Below are 15,790 nucleotides of genomic sequence, written 5' to 3' on the forward strand. Positions count from 1 at the left end.
CTTTGGCTCTGGATTCTGACCTGAAGCTGTCTCATAGCACCTCAAATAGCAGTGTGACCTTTGTCCAGTCACCCAGTCCAACTGTGCCATACACTTACCATTTATGAAATGGGGAAATGGGTCCCGTGTGGAAATGTGTAAAATTTTCAGGTATTTTTGAGAGAGTAACAGGCAGGTAGGCCAGGGGTCTCCAAACGGAGGAAATAGGCTGCAAGTGCCAGACACTTTTATCTCTCTTAAGTGGCAGGAGGAAACAAACTAATGATTTTTTTTTCCTTCTCTATACAAATTTAAAAGGAAGTTTCTCTTAAAATGCTGTGTTACCATGACACCTGGTTTCACCTGAAGCTAACCATTCTCAAACCTTGAGTTAAGCAATACATTTTTCTTATGGAAATGTTTGTCTTAACCTATGTTAATGTACCCCAGACTCTGTCTTCTATCCGCCAAATGGCTCAGAACCTACTTGACAAACCAGTATGTTATACTCAGATATTGTTCCCCTAATCTATGTAAATGGAACTATTTGTATGGTAATCTGTCCTTCTACAAGATTCAAGTCAATCGTTTTATGGCCTGGGATGAATCATCTGGTGCCATTCTGAGTTTTAAGACATTCCTTTCTTTTCATTAACAGACTGCTAGTGACTATATAATATCCAGCTGAAGACTAGCAGGCGGGTACTCCTTCTGCCCCCTTCTGATGCCTATGTCAGAAGCTTTCTCTATCTCCTTTATACTTTAATAAAACTTTATTACACAAAAGCTCTGAGTGATCCAGCCTCGTCTCTGGCCCCGGATTGAATTCATCTCCTCCAGAGGCCAAGAATCCCGAAGTCTTAATGTTCAGCAACAACCTTTCATTTTCTGATGCAAAGGAAGCAATCACAACATTAGGCAGTTTAAAGTGACAGTCACCCTTTATTTTGTTCACACTCTGTGCTTTGGGAGGGTCCACCCTGTGCCATGCAGGGTCCCTGTGAGAGTCTCAAGTTCATCTCTAGGGTCCCCTCCTACAACACACACTCACATGTAAGGAAGGTTGACCTGGCTGGGGCTCCGACAGAGTACAGGCCTGGGCCACATGTCCTCCTTGTATGGACATTTCTTGGGCCCTGACTTCCCTTCAGCAAGATGACTGGGTCAGCAGAGTGAAGTTTTTGGTGCCCTGAGCTTCAGAATGAATTTTTAGATATCAACCCACAAACGTGATTCATAAATCATTTCTAACTTTTTGTATTTATTAAAAACTCTGTCCTGACAACAACAGCGGTAACAATAACACTGACACAGGAATCAAAGCATAGACTTAGAGATTAAACTTACAAACATCAGAGTTGACAAATAGACCTGTATCATGAATAGAGAGTTTGAAGAGTACATCATGAGAAGTGCTGGGCTGGATGAAGCCCAAACTGGAATCAAGATTGCTGGAAGAAATATCAATAACCTCAGATATGCAGATGACACCACCCTCATGGCAGAAAAGTGAAGAAGAACTAAAGAGCCTCTTGATGAAGGTGAAAGAGGAGAGTGAAAGAATTGGCTTAAAACTCAACACTCAGAAAACTAGGATCATGGGCTCTGGTCCCATCACTTCATGGCAAATAAATGGGGAGACAATGGAAACAGTGACTGACTTAATTTTCCTGGGCTCCAATCTCAGTGCAGATGGTGACTGAAGCCATGAAATTAAAAGACGCTTGCTTCTTGGATGAAAAGTTATGACTAACCTAGACAACATATTAAAATGCAGAGAGATTACTTTGCCAACAAAGGTCCATCTAGTCAAAGCTATGGTTTTTCCAGAAGTCAAGTATGATGTCAGTGTTGGACTATAAAGAAAGCTGAGCACTGAAGAATTGATGCTTTTGAATCGTGGTGTTGCAGAAGACTTTTGAGAGACCCTTGGATTGCAAGGAGATCCAACCAGTCCTCTATCCTAAAGGAAATCAGTCATGAATATTCATTTGAAAGGTGCTAAAGCTGAAGGTCCAATACTTTGGCCACCTGATGCGAAGAACATACTCATTTGAAAAGACCTTGATGCTGGTAAAGATTGAAGGCAGGTGGAGAAGGGGTCTATAGAAGATGAGATGATTCGATGGCATCATGGACTCTCTGGACATAAGTTTGAGTAAGCTCTGGGAGTTGATGATAGACAGGGAAGCCAGGCATGCTGCAGTCCATGGGGTCGCAAAGAGTTGGACACGACTGAGTGCCTGAACTGATGAACAGAGAGCAAATTCGCAGCTCAACAAATATGGAAAATAAAGCAATAAAACCTTGGCTGCTGATCTGAAGACTTTCCCACTATGTAGAGAAAAAAAAAAGATTTAAAAGATTACTTTAAAAAACATAAAGTAACACAATGACGATTCACTGCTACTCACCTATCACAACAGCTAAAGCACAAAAGTGAAAAATTCAAATATGAGGATGACATATTAGAAAAAAGGGACCATATCCATTTGTTGGAAGGAATGCAAATGGCAGCCAATTGACAAGATATCTGATGATATCTTAGGGAGAAAAACAGAGACTCAGCATGTGCTTCAGGCTTCCAAGGTGGCATTAGTAGAAATGAACCTGACTGCCACTTCAGGAGACAAAAGAGATGTGGGTTCAATCCCTGGGTCAGGAAGATCCCCTGGAGGAGGGCATAGCAATTCACTCCAGTATTCTTGCCTGGAGAATCCCATGGACAGAGAAGACTAGTCAGCTCTGGTCCATAGGGTCCCAAAGACTTGGACATGTGTTAAGTGTATTAGTAGCAGCAGTATGTGATTCAGGAGTAGGTTAGATAACATTTACCAAAATAATCTGAATAATTACATTTATACAAATATATTCAAACACTTACATCACCTTTACACATCTGAGCTGTTACTACTCCCTGAATTTTGTTTATAGAATCAGTTTTTATGGATATTTTCCATATCATTAGGGTGTACTCATTTTTACTGTTTCCTTTCACCTATTTTGTCTAGCTATCTATTTTCAAACTACATAAGGATAAATAGGTGCTAGCAGCACACCCAAAATGTTACAGCACAACCTGCATCCAGACATTTTCTAATGTCCTCTCAGGGACAAAATAAGTCCAGAATTATATGGACAGCAAGTTCCCATTGTAAACATTATTTAGTATTCAAGTTAAAGGCACCATATCAAACAGGACTGGGGAGTTTTCAGAATGAGAAGACTGGGGAATCCATCTGAGAGTGGAAAGCGTACTTGAAGTTCAACAGAAGAATTATTTATATGCTTAAATGATTCAAATCTGGCGCTCTATGCCAACATAGAGGGGTGGGATGGGGTGCAGGTGGGAGGGAGGTTCACGAAGGAGGGGACATATGTTTACCTATGGCTGATTCATAGTGGGCTTCCCTGGTAGCTCAGCTGGTAAAGACTTTGCCTGCATTACAGGAAACCACGGTTCAATCCCTGGGTGGGGAAGATCCCCTGGAGAAGGGATAGGATACCCACTCCAGTATTCTTGGGTTTTCCTGGTGGCTCAGGCAGTAAATAATTCATCTGCAATGCGGGAAACATGGAGTCAATCCTTGGGTTTGGAAGATCCTGTCGAACAGGGCATGGTAACCCACTCCAGTGCTCTTGCCTGGAGAATCCCCATGGACAGAGCAGCTTGGCGGGCTACAGTCATGGGATCACAAGACATTGGATACGACTGAGCAACTAAGCACAGCGCAGCATGGCACATGACAGAAACCAGGACAATATTGTAAAGCAATAGTCCTCCAATTAAAAACTGTAAAAAGTGATAACTAAAAAGAGTAGGTGGTGATGTACATTTCAAATAAAGGTCTCAGAGGAAATATTTCTGTGCAGCCAAACCTGAGACAGGTCATCACGGAGCAGAGCTGCAGGGAAAACTGAGTCTGTGTTGCGTCTCTGGAGATGGAGAGCTGTTTTGGAGAGAGAGATTGTACACTGTGCTGTTCCTGGGACGAGAGTGCCCAATCACTCCAGTCTTCTCCCTGGGGCTGAGGAATGCAGCCCAGCAGTTGGTACCATGTGTGATGGAGAACCAGACACAGAGCAGGAGAGGAGAGGGTCTTCGATCGTCTTGGTCTGACTCCTGCACCAGCCCCTGGGACTGGACAGCCCCTGGGAAGGAGAAACAATGAGACAAACACTTCACAGACATCACCCTTTAAATCCACCTTCCTCAGACTGAGGAGATGCTCACAGCTGAGACACCTCAGCAAGGGGAGGAATGAACACAAGTGTCTCTTGTCCTTTTGGATAAAATCTCTGACTTTCAGAGAATGATGTCAGTGCAGATGAGAACCCTGACTCTGAGTAGCTCAGGTGCTGTTTCCGCTTGAGCCCAGGTTGTGATGTGCATCGTGTGGGCATGTTTCCTCTAAAGATGGTCGTGGAAGGTCCTTTCTGGGGCCCTGGGAGGAGGGTGCTGGTGGAGATCCAGGGTGGACACAGCTATGTTCACTGACCACAGGTCCTCTCCTCCCAGAGCATGAGTGTTTGGACAAAGGAAAGTCAGAGGGTGGGGGTGGGGCAGTAAGCACAGCTGGACTGACTTTCCTTCCCAGGGCTTCCTGTGAAAACTTGCTGATGACACATCTGACACTAAAGCCTAGAGCTGGCATCTCTCAGACTCCTCCTCTCCGCCCTCCCCACCTCCTTGGACTCCTCCTCGGCTCCTGCACCCCTTTCCTGTGTCTCTGTTCTAACTCTGAGCTCTTGTAAACAAGTGTTGTGCTCTGTCTCACCAGACACACAAGCAGCTTATACATTTCAACACACCATGTATACTTTTTAATTACAAAAATAATTAACCCTGTTCAACAGTCTGTGCTGTTACCTCTCCTTGTTCTGTGCCTTGGTTCTTCTCTCTTTCTACATGTACCAAACTTTACCTTGCAATACCTTCACAAATTTTGGATATATGTTATGACATCCACCACCCCCCCTTTTTTTGTAAATTTGAACTCCTATGGTTTTTAATTTTATGCATTTTACATTTGTAAATCAGAAATTATACCAAAGTCAGTAGAATTGAAGAATTTACAAAAAAGGTCTTAATGACCCAGGTAACCACAATGGTGTGGCCACTCAACACCAGACATCCTGGAGTGTGACGTCAAATGAGCCTCAGGAAGCATTACTAGCAGCAAATGTAATGGAGGCAATGGATTTCCAGCTGAGGTATAAAAAATCCTAAGAAATTATGCTGTTAAAGGGCTTCGCACAATATGTCAGCAAATTTGGAAAAGTCAGCAATGGCCACAGGACTGGACTAGTCAGTTTTCATTGCAATCCCAAAGAAGGGCAATGCCAAAGAAAGTTCAAACTATCCTACAATTGCACTCATTTCACATTCTAGCAGGATAATGCTGAAAATTCTTCAAGCTAGGCTTCTAAGTATAAGAACCAAGAGTTTCCAGATGTACAAACTGAGTTTATAAAAGGCAGAGGAACCAGCGATTAAATTGCCAATATCCACTGGGTGATTGAAAAAGCAAGGGAATTACAGGAAAACTATTTCTGCTTCTTTGACTACAATAAAGCCTTTACTGTGCAGATCACAACAAACTGTGGAAAATTCTTAAAGAGATGGGAACACAAGACCACTTTACTGGCTTCCTGAGAATTTGGCATGCAGGTCAAGAAGCAACATTTAGAACCAGACATAGAACAACAGAATGGTTCAAAATTGGGAAAGGAGCATGTCAAGAACATATATTGGCACCCTTCTTATATAACTTATATGAAGAGTACATCATGGCATTCCTTTCTTTGGAATTTGAAAATGGATATTTTCCTGTCCTGTAGCCACTGCTGAGTTTTCCAAATTTGCTGGCATATTGAGTGCACTTTTACAGCATCATCTTTTAGGATTTGTAACCATTCATCTGAAATTATATCACCTCCATTACCATTGTTCATAGTGATGCTTCCTAAGGCCCACTTAACTTCACAATCCAGGATGCCTGACTCTAGGTGAGTGATCACACAATCATAGTTATCCGGGTCATTAAGATTTTTTTTTTTTTGTATAGTTCTTCTGTGTATTCATGCCACCTTTGCTTAATACCTTCTACTTCTGTTAGGTCCATACCATTTCTGTACTTTATTGTGCCCATCTTTGCATGAAACGTTCCCTTGGTATCTCTAATTTTCTTGAAGAGATCGCTAGCCTTCCCATTCTATTGTTTTCCTCTATTCCTTTCCATTGACCACTGAGGAAGGCTTTCTTATCACTCCTTGCTAGTCTTTGAAATGTTGCATTCAGTTGGGTATATCTTTCCTTTTCTTCTTTGCCTGGAGCTTCTTTTCTTTTCTCAGCTATTCCTAAGGCCTCCTCAGACAACCATTTTGCCTTTTTGCCTTTCTTTTTCTTGGGGATGATCTTGATCACTGCCTCCTGTACAATGTCATGAACCTCTGCCCATAGTTCTCTAGGCACTCAGTCTATCAGATGTAATCCATTAAATGTATTTATTACTTCCACTGTATAATTGTAAGGGATTTGCTTTAGGTCATACCTGAATGCTCTGGTGGCTTTCCTTACTTTCCTCAATTTAAGCCTGAATTTTGCAATCAGTGTTCATGATCTGAGCCATAGTCAGCTCCCAGTCTTGTTTTTGCTGACTGAGAGCTTCTCCATCTTTGCTACAAAGAATATAATCAATGTGATTCTGGTATTGACCATCTGGTTATGTCCACGTGTAGAGTCTTCTCTTGTGTTGCTGGAAAAGTCAGTTTTCATTCTAATCACAAAGAAAGGCAATGGCAAAGAATGCTCGAACTACTGCACAATTGCACTGATCTCACATGCTAGGAAAGTAAAGCTCAAAATTATCCAAGCCAGGCTTCAACAGTATGTGAACCGTGAACTTCCAGATGTTCAGGCTGGATTTAGAAAAGGTAGATGAACCAGAGATCAAGTTGCCAACATCTAATGGATCATCAAAAAAGCAAGAGAGTTCCAGAAAACATCTAGTTCTACTTTATTGACTATGCCAAGTCCTTTGACTGTGTGGATCACAAAAAATTGTGGAAAATTCTTCAAGTGATGGGAATACAGGACCACCTCATGTTCATCCTTAAAAATCAGTATGCAGGTCAAGATGTAACAGTTAGATCTGGACATGGAACAACAGACTGGTTCCAAATTGGGAAAGGAGTACGTCAAGGCTGTATATTGTACGCTGCTTATTTAACTTATATGCAGAGTACATCATGCAAAATGGTGGGCTGGATGGAGCAGAAGCTGGAATAAGATTACTGGGAGAAATATCAATAACCTCAGATATGCAGATGACACCACCCTTATGACAGATAGAAAGGAATAACTAAAGAGCCTTTTGATGAAAGTGAAAGAGGAGAGTGAAAAAGTTGGCTTAAAATTCAACATTAAAAAAACTAAGATCATGGCATCTGGTCCCATCACTTTATGGCAAATAGATGAGGAAACCATGGGAACAGTGACAGACTTTATTTTGGGGGAGGCTCCAAAATCACTGCAAATTGTGAATGTAGTCACAAAAATAAAGATGGTTGTTCCTGGGAGGAAAAACTATGACAAAGAAAGCATATTAAAAAGCAGAGACATTCCTTTGCCGGCAAAGGTCAGTGTAGTCAAAGCTATGATTTTTCCAGTAGTCACATATGGATGTGAGAGTTGGACTATAAATAAATCTAAGCACTGAAGAATCGATGCTTTTGAACCATGGTGGTGTTGGAGAAGACTCTTGAGAATGCCTTGGACTGCAAGGAAATCAAACCAGTCAATCCTAAAAGAAATCAGTCCTGAAGGTTCATTGGAAGGACTGACAAGAAGCTGAAACTCCAATAGTTTGGCCACCTGATGCAAAGAACGGACTCATTGGAAAAGACTCTGATGCTGGAAAAATTGAAGGAAGGAGAAGAAGGGCACAACAGAGGATGAGATGGCTGAATCACTTCACCAAATTGATGGACATGATTTTGAGCAAGCTCTGGGAGTTGGTGATGGACAGGGAAGACTGGCATGCTGCAATCCATGGGGTCGCAGAGAGTCAGAGATGACTGCATGACTGAACTGAAAGTTTCAGTTCTTTATTGAGAGATCTGTTTATTTCTTCATATTCCAGAACGCTGATCTGGATGAAATACAATGTCCTACGAGTTCTATTTTGTTGCGATATGTGGAAATTTTCTTCTTTTCTCTACTTCTCAAACTTTCTTGTTGGAAACATCATCCATGTATTAAGATTTAAGCCTTAAGTTGCAAGAGGTCACTAAAGAAAAATTGCATTTTGTCAGATTCATATGTGACATTTAGTGCATCTGATATCAGAAAAGGGGTTGTGCTTATATCAGATAAGCTTCATGGTGTCCAAACTTTCTTAAATCCCAAAAGTAAATGCCTGATGTTAGGCTCTTCATGGGCGAGTTGACTATTGTTGAGATTGGATTTTATAATTCTTTATTATCTAGATGTGATTCTCTCAACAGTTACAATCCCAACTCAATTTCATGGGAGAAACCAGATGACAGAGCTTTCAAGTCTTTAAGGAGAGTTTTAGAGGCCACCTGCCTCTGGCCATCTCCATGTTTCCTGTCGTGTGAAAAATGAAGCGGTTCCCTTGGAGTTCTCACTAAAATGAAGGGACCACCACAGACACATTGGGTGGCAACAGATGCTGTGGTGTGTGGATAGTCCCTATGCCTTAGAGTCATTATGGCCACCGAGCTTCTGGTTACGACCCTTTACCACATTCAACAATTCTCAGTCAGCCACCTCACCCCAAGAGGTCTTTTTATTTGCTGCTTCTTGCACGACTCCTCATCTACCCTCCAGCCCCCATCATCAGTGACGCCCATCGTGATTGCTTCACACTCATGGACACCTCCTGACACTTGATCCTCTGGAGCTGTCTACTTGCAGTGACTCTCAGGAGGCAGACTTAAGCCTCATATATTGCCACCTGGTACCTTCACCTACTGGACAAGAGCCCCAGAAGAACTCTTCAGCCTCACTGGAAAGGACCCTACCAAGCACTGCTAATCAACCCTCCAGAGAATAGTGAGAGGGTAACAGGCAGGAAAGCCAGGGGTCTCCAAACAGAGGAAATAGGCTGCAAGTGTCAGACATTTTTATTTCTCTCTTAAGCGGCAGGAGGAAACAAACTAGTGGTATATATTTTTTCCCCTGCTCTATACAAATTTAAAAAGGAGGTTTCTCTTACTGTTTGCCATAATGATACCTGGTTCCACCTGAAGTTAACTATTCTGAAACCTTGAGTTAACCAATGCATTCTTCTTATGGAAATGCTTGTCTTAATCTATGTTAATGTACTATGCATTTACCCCAGACTCTGTCTCATGTTCTGCCTAATGGCTCAGAACCTACTTGACAAACCATTATGTTATACACAGACATTGTTCCCCTAATCTATGTAAAGGAAACTACTTGTATGGTAATCTGCCCTTCTACAAGATTCAAGTCAATCATTTTATGGCCCGGGGTGACTCATCTGGTGCCAGGATTATCCCAAAATATATTTTATGAATAAGGTGCCTGGTGACATTTTGAGTTTTAAGACATTCTTTTCTTTCATTAACAGACTGCTAGTGACTATATAACATCCAGCTGAAGACTAGCGGGGTGGGGGGGGGGGCGGATACTCTTTCAGCCCCCTTCTGATGCTTATGTCAGAAGCTTTCTCTATCTCCTTTATACTTTAATAAAACTTTATTACACAAAAGCTCTGAGTGATCAAGCCTCGTCTCTGGCCCTGGATTGAATTCTTCTCCTCCGGAGGCCAAGAATCCTCATGTCTTTCTTGGATCAGCAACGACCTTTCAATAGGAACTTGGATTCCCATGGCACACCTAAACTACAGCTGAGCCCTGAATGGACCTGCACCTCAAAGGTGACCTGAGTATAATTATTTTCCAGAGTCGAAGATAATACGTTATGAGAACTTTCTACAATATCTGGACCAGAACTATTGGACGTTTTTCTGTCAAACTTTCAATATAACGTTAAACGTCAGGTGCTTTCCAATGACTATGATCATGACAACCCAGAGATTTTATTTAAAAGTGCCTGAGAGTTCTCCCTATTAGTCTTTTTGTTACCTAAATGTGACATCAACAGATTTACAGTCTGTGCACTTTCCCTCTGAATGAGACACTGCACCCAGAAATGTGCTTCCTGTCATTGAGAGACAGAAGTTTAAAAAAACCTAAGTATTGATCATTTTCTGAGAAGGATCTTTACAAAAGTGCATGTTTTAAGTTGCTTAAGTCGTGTCTGACTCTGTGCAACCCTATGGACTGTAGTTCACCAGGCTCCTCTGTCCATAGCATTCTCCAGGCAAGAATACTGGAGTGGATTGCCATGCCCTTCTCCTGGGGATCTTCCCAATCCAGGGATTGAAACTTTGTCTCCTAACTCTCCTGCACTGGCAGGAGACTTTATCAGTAGCAGTTTGTTGTTGTTGTTTTTTTTCCTACCAGTAATGCCACCTTGGAAGCTCTTGATGAAAAGTGGAAAGTGTAAGAGAATTAGAATAAGAATGAGGAGGAGGAGAAGAAAGAAAAAGTACAACTAAATAAAACCCAGTGACCAGGAGGAGGAGTTTTCATGCTCTTGGACAATCCCTGAATCCAACAAGAACAAAGTTACCTCTTCTTTTCTGTCAAAAACTCAGCTAATAAAAGACCAGTGTTTTAGTTACAAGAGCCCTCCCAGCTCACATTTTGCCTTGATACAAAAGACAGTCTCTCCACTTCTACTGAGGAATTGCACATGACTCATTATGATTGCAACTCCAATTTGTAATTCTCAGTTGATCCTAAGTAAACTCATTTTTGCTATTGAAATGCCTGGCAATCTGTTTTATGTACAAAAGTTTACTTTCCATGATACTTTTTATTTTTATTGGTTCCATAGTATACTAAGCCGGTCACTGGGATGGACTTGTGGACATTTCTGCAACATCCTTGCTTAGACAAGAGAAAGCGGCCATAACCAGCCTGTGAGAGACAAAAGGAAATGAAGATTAGCTCTGCTAATAAAGGGGAGGGATATGGATGTAGGTGAAGGTCATCATTCATTTTGGGGTCAAATTTTGGATGTAAATTAGCAAGTAGGTGAATTTGCAAAAACGGAATCCATGAATAATGAGGATCACTCCCTATGGGACATCAGATTACGGTCTGTAACACTACAACTTGCAGAATTCAAAGTGTTTGTGAAGGTAGACTGAAAGCAGGAGGGTGTGTCTTCTCACTGAACATGTACAGAAACAGCAAAATGTAATATTTAAAGATTTCCTGGGACTTCTTGGGTCATTCACAAGATTTGACAACTTTAGACTCACATTAAAAATGACGATGAGCCTCAGAGTTGTATTGAGCCTCTTTGACAAGACAAAAACAAAACAGAGAAAACACACAGCTCCTGAGCATTGGATTACATGTGTGTGTTGGTACATATTCCACACAGACATATATATACAAACACACAACTATACTTAAACAAAAAATAAAATCTATGTATGGTTTTATGAAATCAATATAAACCACAATAACGGAACAGTGAGGACACAAAAGAGGTTTCCAGGGAATCGCTGGGCGGGTCGAGAAAACCAGATTCGAACACAAGTTCCCTCCCGGCGCCCCCAGGGCACCTGCTCCTGGGCGCAGTCCTGAACGTGGTGGGCCCTGAGCGCCCCCTGGTGGTCCTGGGCGCCCATGCAGGGAGGTTTTTGTCTGGGCTCTCTCTGACTTCCCCTCACTGTGTCTCTTGCACAGTAATACACGGCCGTGTCCTCAGGTGTCACGCTGCTCAGTGAGAGAGAGACTTGGCTCTTGGAGGTGTCCCTGGTGATGCTGAGTCGGGATTTCAGAGCTGCGTTATAGTATGTGTTTCCATTATAATCTATTGCACCAACCCATTCCAGACCCATTCCTGGAGCCTGGCGGACCCACTCTACAGGATGGCTGGTTAGTGAGAATCCAGAGACAGCGCAGGCGAGGGAGAGGGTCTGTGAGGGCTTCACCAGGCTGGGTCCCGACTCCTGCAGCTGCACCTGGGACAGGACCCCTGTGGACAGAGAGAAACACCGTGACTCACGGGCTCAGATGCAGCTTCCCCACGTGCCCATGTCTGATCCAGAGACACTCACCGCTGGGAGCTGACAGCACGAAGAGGAAGGTCCACAGTGGGCTCATCTTCGAGCAGATGAGAGTCACCGCTCCCGGAAATCTCTTCAAGCCTGAGGAGGAGCCTGAATTTAAGTGACCTGGTGCTTTGTTTCCAGCCTGTGACCTGAGTGGATCTTTGCATGTGGGAGGGGCCTCTGCATAAAAAGCAGAAAGTAGTGAATGGAGGTCCCTGTCTCTGGGGCTCCCCCTGTGAGGAAGATGCTGACTGTTCATTCAGAGAACTCAGCCCCCACCTGGGGTCCCCCACCCAATTCCCCGGGACTTCTGTGTCCAGCAGTGAAAGGATGTGGAAGGGCTTCAGGAAAAGGATGTGGAAAAAAAAGGATGTGGAAGACACCTTCAGGAAAAAAGGTGTCATCAAATATCAATTACAGATTTTGGGAAGAGAGTAATCACATGGAGGTTCATCTCTTCATTTGTCAAATGCACACCTCAGATTCAAGGTCTGCATAGTTGTCAGAAATTCTTATTTATTCTTCTTTCTGCATTAGCTTATGTTCATGAATAGGATTTTAAAACATTGGAGGGAAAATATGTGATAATTGCATTCAATTCAAATAAAACTCAGGACAATTTAAATTTATCATAATGCCAAAGGATTTTTTATATCCCTTAACTGGCAAGACCATTTCTTCATCTGAAACAGTTTAAAATCAAGAGATCTCTGGAGGTGGGGTAAATACTAACCATGCAGTTAATTTTCTGGATGAAGTAGTCATTTCTGCTGAGATGTCTTCCCAGCATGGCTGACTTGCCCAGTGGGCAGTCCTGCATTTTTCTGTGCACAACTGAGTGTCTTCAGGAACATGTGAACCATAGGACCCACTCCTTGAGGGTGGTCATTGAGGACCACAAGGCTCCTGAGGTCTGAGGACAGACAGCGCCCGGGAGCTCCTCAGTGATCCAACATGCTGGGCAGGTCCCCTGGTCACTCTGCACAGACTCCAAGTGCTTATTTCTTCCTCTCTGTGTCCCTGCCGTGAGATGGGAGCTCAGGGAACATAGTCCCCACCACAGTGGTGAGAGGGCATGCATGGTTTGTGGAGGTAAACCTTCACAGTGAATGGCATGCAGAGTGTGAGGGCAGCATGGTCAGAGGAAAGCCCCTCCTCAGGAAGCAGGTTCCCTTGAAAACCCCACTGAGAGCAGCTTTCCCGAGCCCAGGGTCTCCGTGTCCTGGACTGAGCCTGAGGTCCTCTGAGTCAGCAGTGCTGGAGAGCAGAGCTCAGCTTCCCCGTCTCCCTGTGGCCCTGAGGCTGTGGCCTCGCACCTGCATCCTGGCTGTGAGCATGTAGACTGGGGATGACGGCTGTCACCGCGTGTCTGGACTTTAGGTGGGTTTTCCGGAGGTGGTGAGTGCTGCCATCAGAGGTGTTATCTCTCCTGGAGCCAGAAAAGACCGGTGTGAGTCCCCATCTCTGACTGACACCCTGTCCGTGTGACCCTGGCCCTCTCCTGCCCTGAGACGTCACCCCTTCACGTCTGGGGCAGGTCAGCTCTTCCTCGGCACAGGGATCTCACCTGAACACTGACTGAGGTAGAACCTACTGTCTATGAAAAGCCCTTTCTGGTCTGGCTTTGGTCATGACACTTCTGCACCAGCATGTCTTCTGTGCCAGATTCAGTTTCCCAACACCTGAATGTGCCCTGAGAAGAGGCCCCACCTCACTCTGCCTCAGAGTTTTGTGGGACCACTAATCCCAGATATTATGCAACATGATCAAGACTCCTAGGGTGACCCTGGAACTGCAAACCTCTGGCATCCAGGTCACTGAGCTTCTACATGTGTCCTGATCCCTCGGCTCAACACATACTCCCATTGTCAAAGCCAGTGGACTGTTGTGCTGCATCACCTAAAAAGTTTTCCTCTCTCCTGCACTTTCTCTGATATTGTGATCCCATTGGACCACCTGTAAAAGCCAAATATGGCTCTCATCTCAAGGTACTGGAAGACTGCAGACCACATCCCCAAATCCATTGCCAGTTGGTCTATTATGGGGTTTAGTTTATGGCATTAGAAGTGGGATCCAGAGAATCCCCAGCAACTCCTAAGCCGTGAGCAATCAGATGCCAGTACCCACTCCCACCTGTTGAGTTCAGGTCTCTCTGGATAAGTGTTGTCTAGTAGCTTTGTGCGGAGTCTTTAGTGTTTTATATCTACAGTGTTATGTCTTCTGCATATAAATCCAATTTTATCTCTAAAATCTATGGTAACACAGCAGTTCTAAGAGGAAAGTTGATAACAATACATACCTTCCTCAAGAAACTGGAAGTAAACAACCTAACTTACTCCCTAAAGGAATTAGAGAAAAGAAGATCAAACAAAGCCCAGAGACAGTAGAAGGAAGGAAAGAACAAAAAATAGAGATGAAATCAGTAATATTGAGATGAAGATAGACATACTCAAAGCAAGGAAAAAGATAAGTGAAACTGGTTTGTTGGGTTTTTTTCTAAAGACAAATAATATCATAAATCTCTGCCTAGGCTCACCAAGGAGAAGAAAATGAGTACTGGAATAAAATAAGAAATAGAAGAGGAGACATAGTATTAGACAACTAATACCACAGAGATAAAAAAAAAATCACATGGGATTGCAAACAATTGTGTGCCAGCAAATTGGACAACCTAGAATAAATGGACAAATTCCTAAACTGCAAAACCTTCAAAACTGAATCAAGATGGAACAGACAACTGGAAAAGACTGATCATTTGTGTCTTTTTTTAAAATTTTTCATTTTTTAAATAAATTTATTTATTTTAATTGGAGGTTAATTACTTTACAATATTGTAGTGGTTTTGCCATACATTGACATGAATCATTTTGTGTCTAAATTGAGTTTTATAATGACCATTTAAAAAAGTTCTAGGAACAGTCCAGGAACAGACACTTTCTCTTGGGAGTTCTACGAAACATACCTTTGAGGAAGTTAAATGCAAAAAATTCTCAACAAAGTATTAGTAAATTAAATTCAACAATGTATAGAAAGGATCTTATGCCATCATCAATTGTCTTTTACTTGAAGCTCACAGTTCAACATTCACAATGACCTATGTGATAAACCACATACATATTGATAATTACTTTAAATGTAAACTGATTAATGTTCCAACCAAAAGATATGAACTTTGCTGATGGAACAAAAACAAGACCCATGCATGCTGTCTAGAGGAGACCCCTCAGACCTACGGAGAGAAACAGATAGAAATTGAGAGGACAGACAGGATATTCCATGTAAATGCAAATCAAATGAAATTTAAGTAGCAATTCTCATACCAGATAAAATAGACTCTAAAATAGAGACTGTTATAAGAGTCAGGGAAGGACATAATAATCTAAGAATCAGACCTAGAAAAAGACATAGAACTTGTAAATATACATGTGCCTAACATGGGTTTTAGACTCTCAAATCCACCAGCAGGAAACGGGCTGGTGAAAGTGCTCAGCTTCAAACATGGACCACCTTCCACAAAAAGGAACGGAAAGTAAGGGGGCAGATCAACAGGCCCAGAGGCTGGAACAGGAGCCAAAGATTATTCCCAGACCTTGAAGCTTAGTAGAGTTTTCCTTGATGGATTTAAA

At 42.7% G+C, this 15,790-nt stretch overlaps 1 gene segment (V, D, J or C); it reads right to left on the reverse strand.

Moving 5' to 3' along the window:
- LOC122691371 overlaps window positions 1–12,260 on the reverse strand; it is a 55,450-nt gene extending 43,190 nt beyond the window's left edge. Inside the window, 1 exon segment of the V gene segment in view lies at window positions 12,171–12,260. Coding sequence covers window positions 12,171–12,216 — 46 coding nt within the window.
- Between the last annotated feature and the right edge of the window lie 3,530 nt (window positions 12,261–15,790).

The sequence above is a fragment of the Cervus elaphus genome, unplaced genomic scaffold (assembly GCF_910594005.1).
Source record: "Cervus elaphus unplaced genomic scaffold, mCerEla1.1, whole genome shotgun sequence".
Classification (NCBI taxonomy): domain Eukaryota; kingdom Metazoa; phylum Chordata; class Mammalia; order Artiodactyla; family Cervidae; genus Cervus; species Cervus elaphus.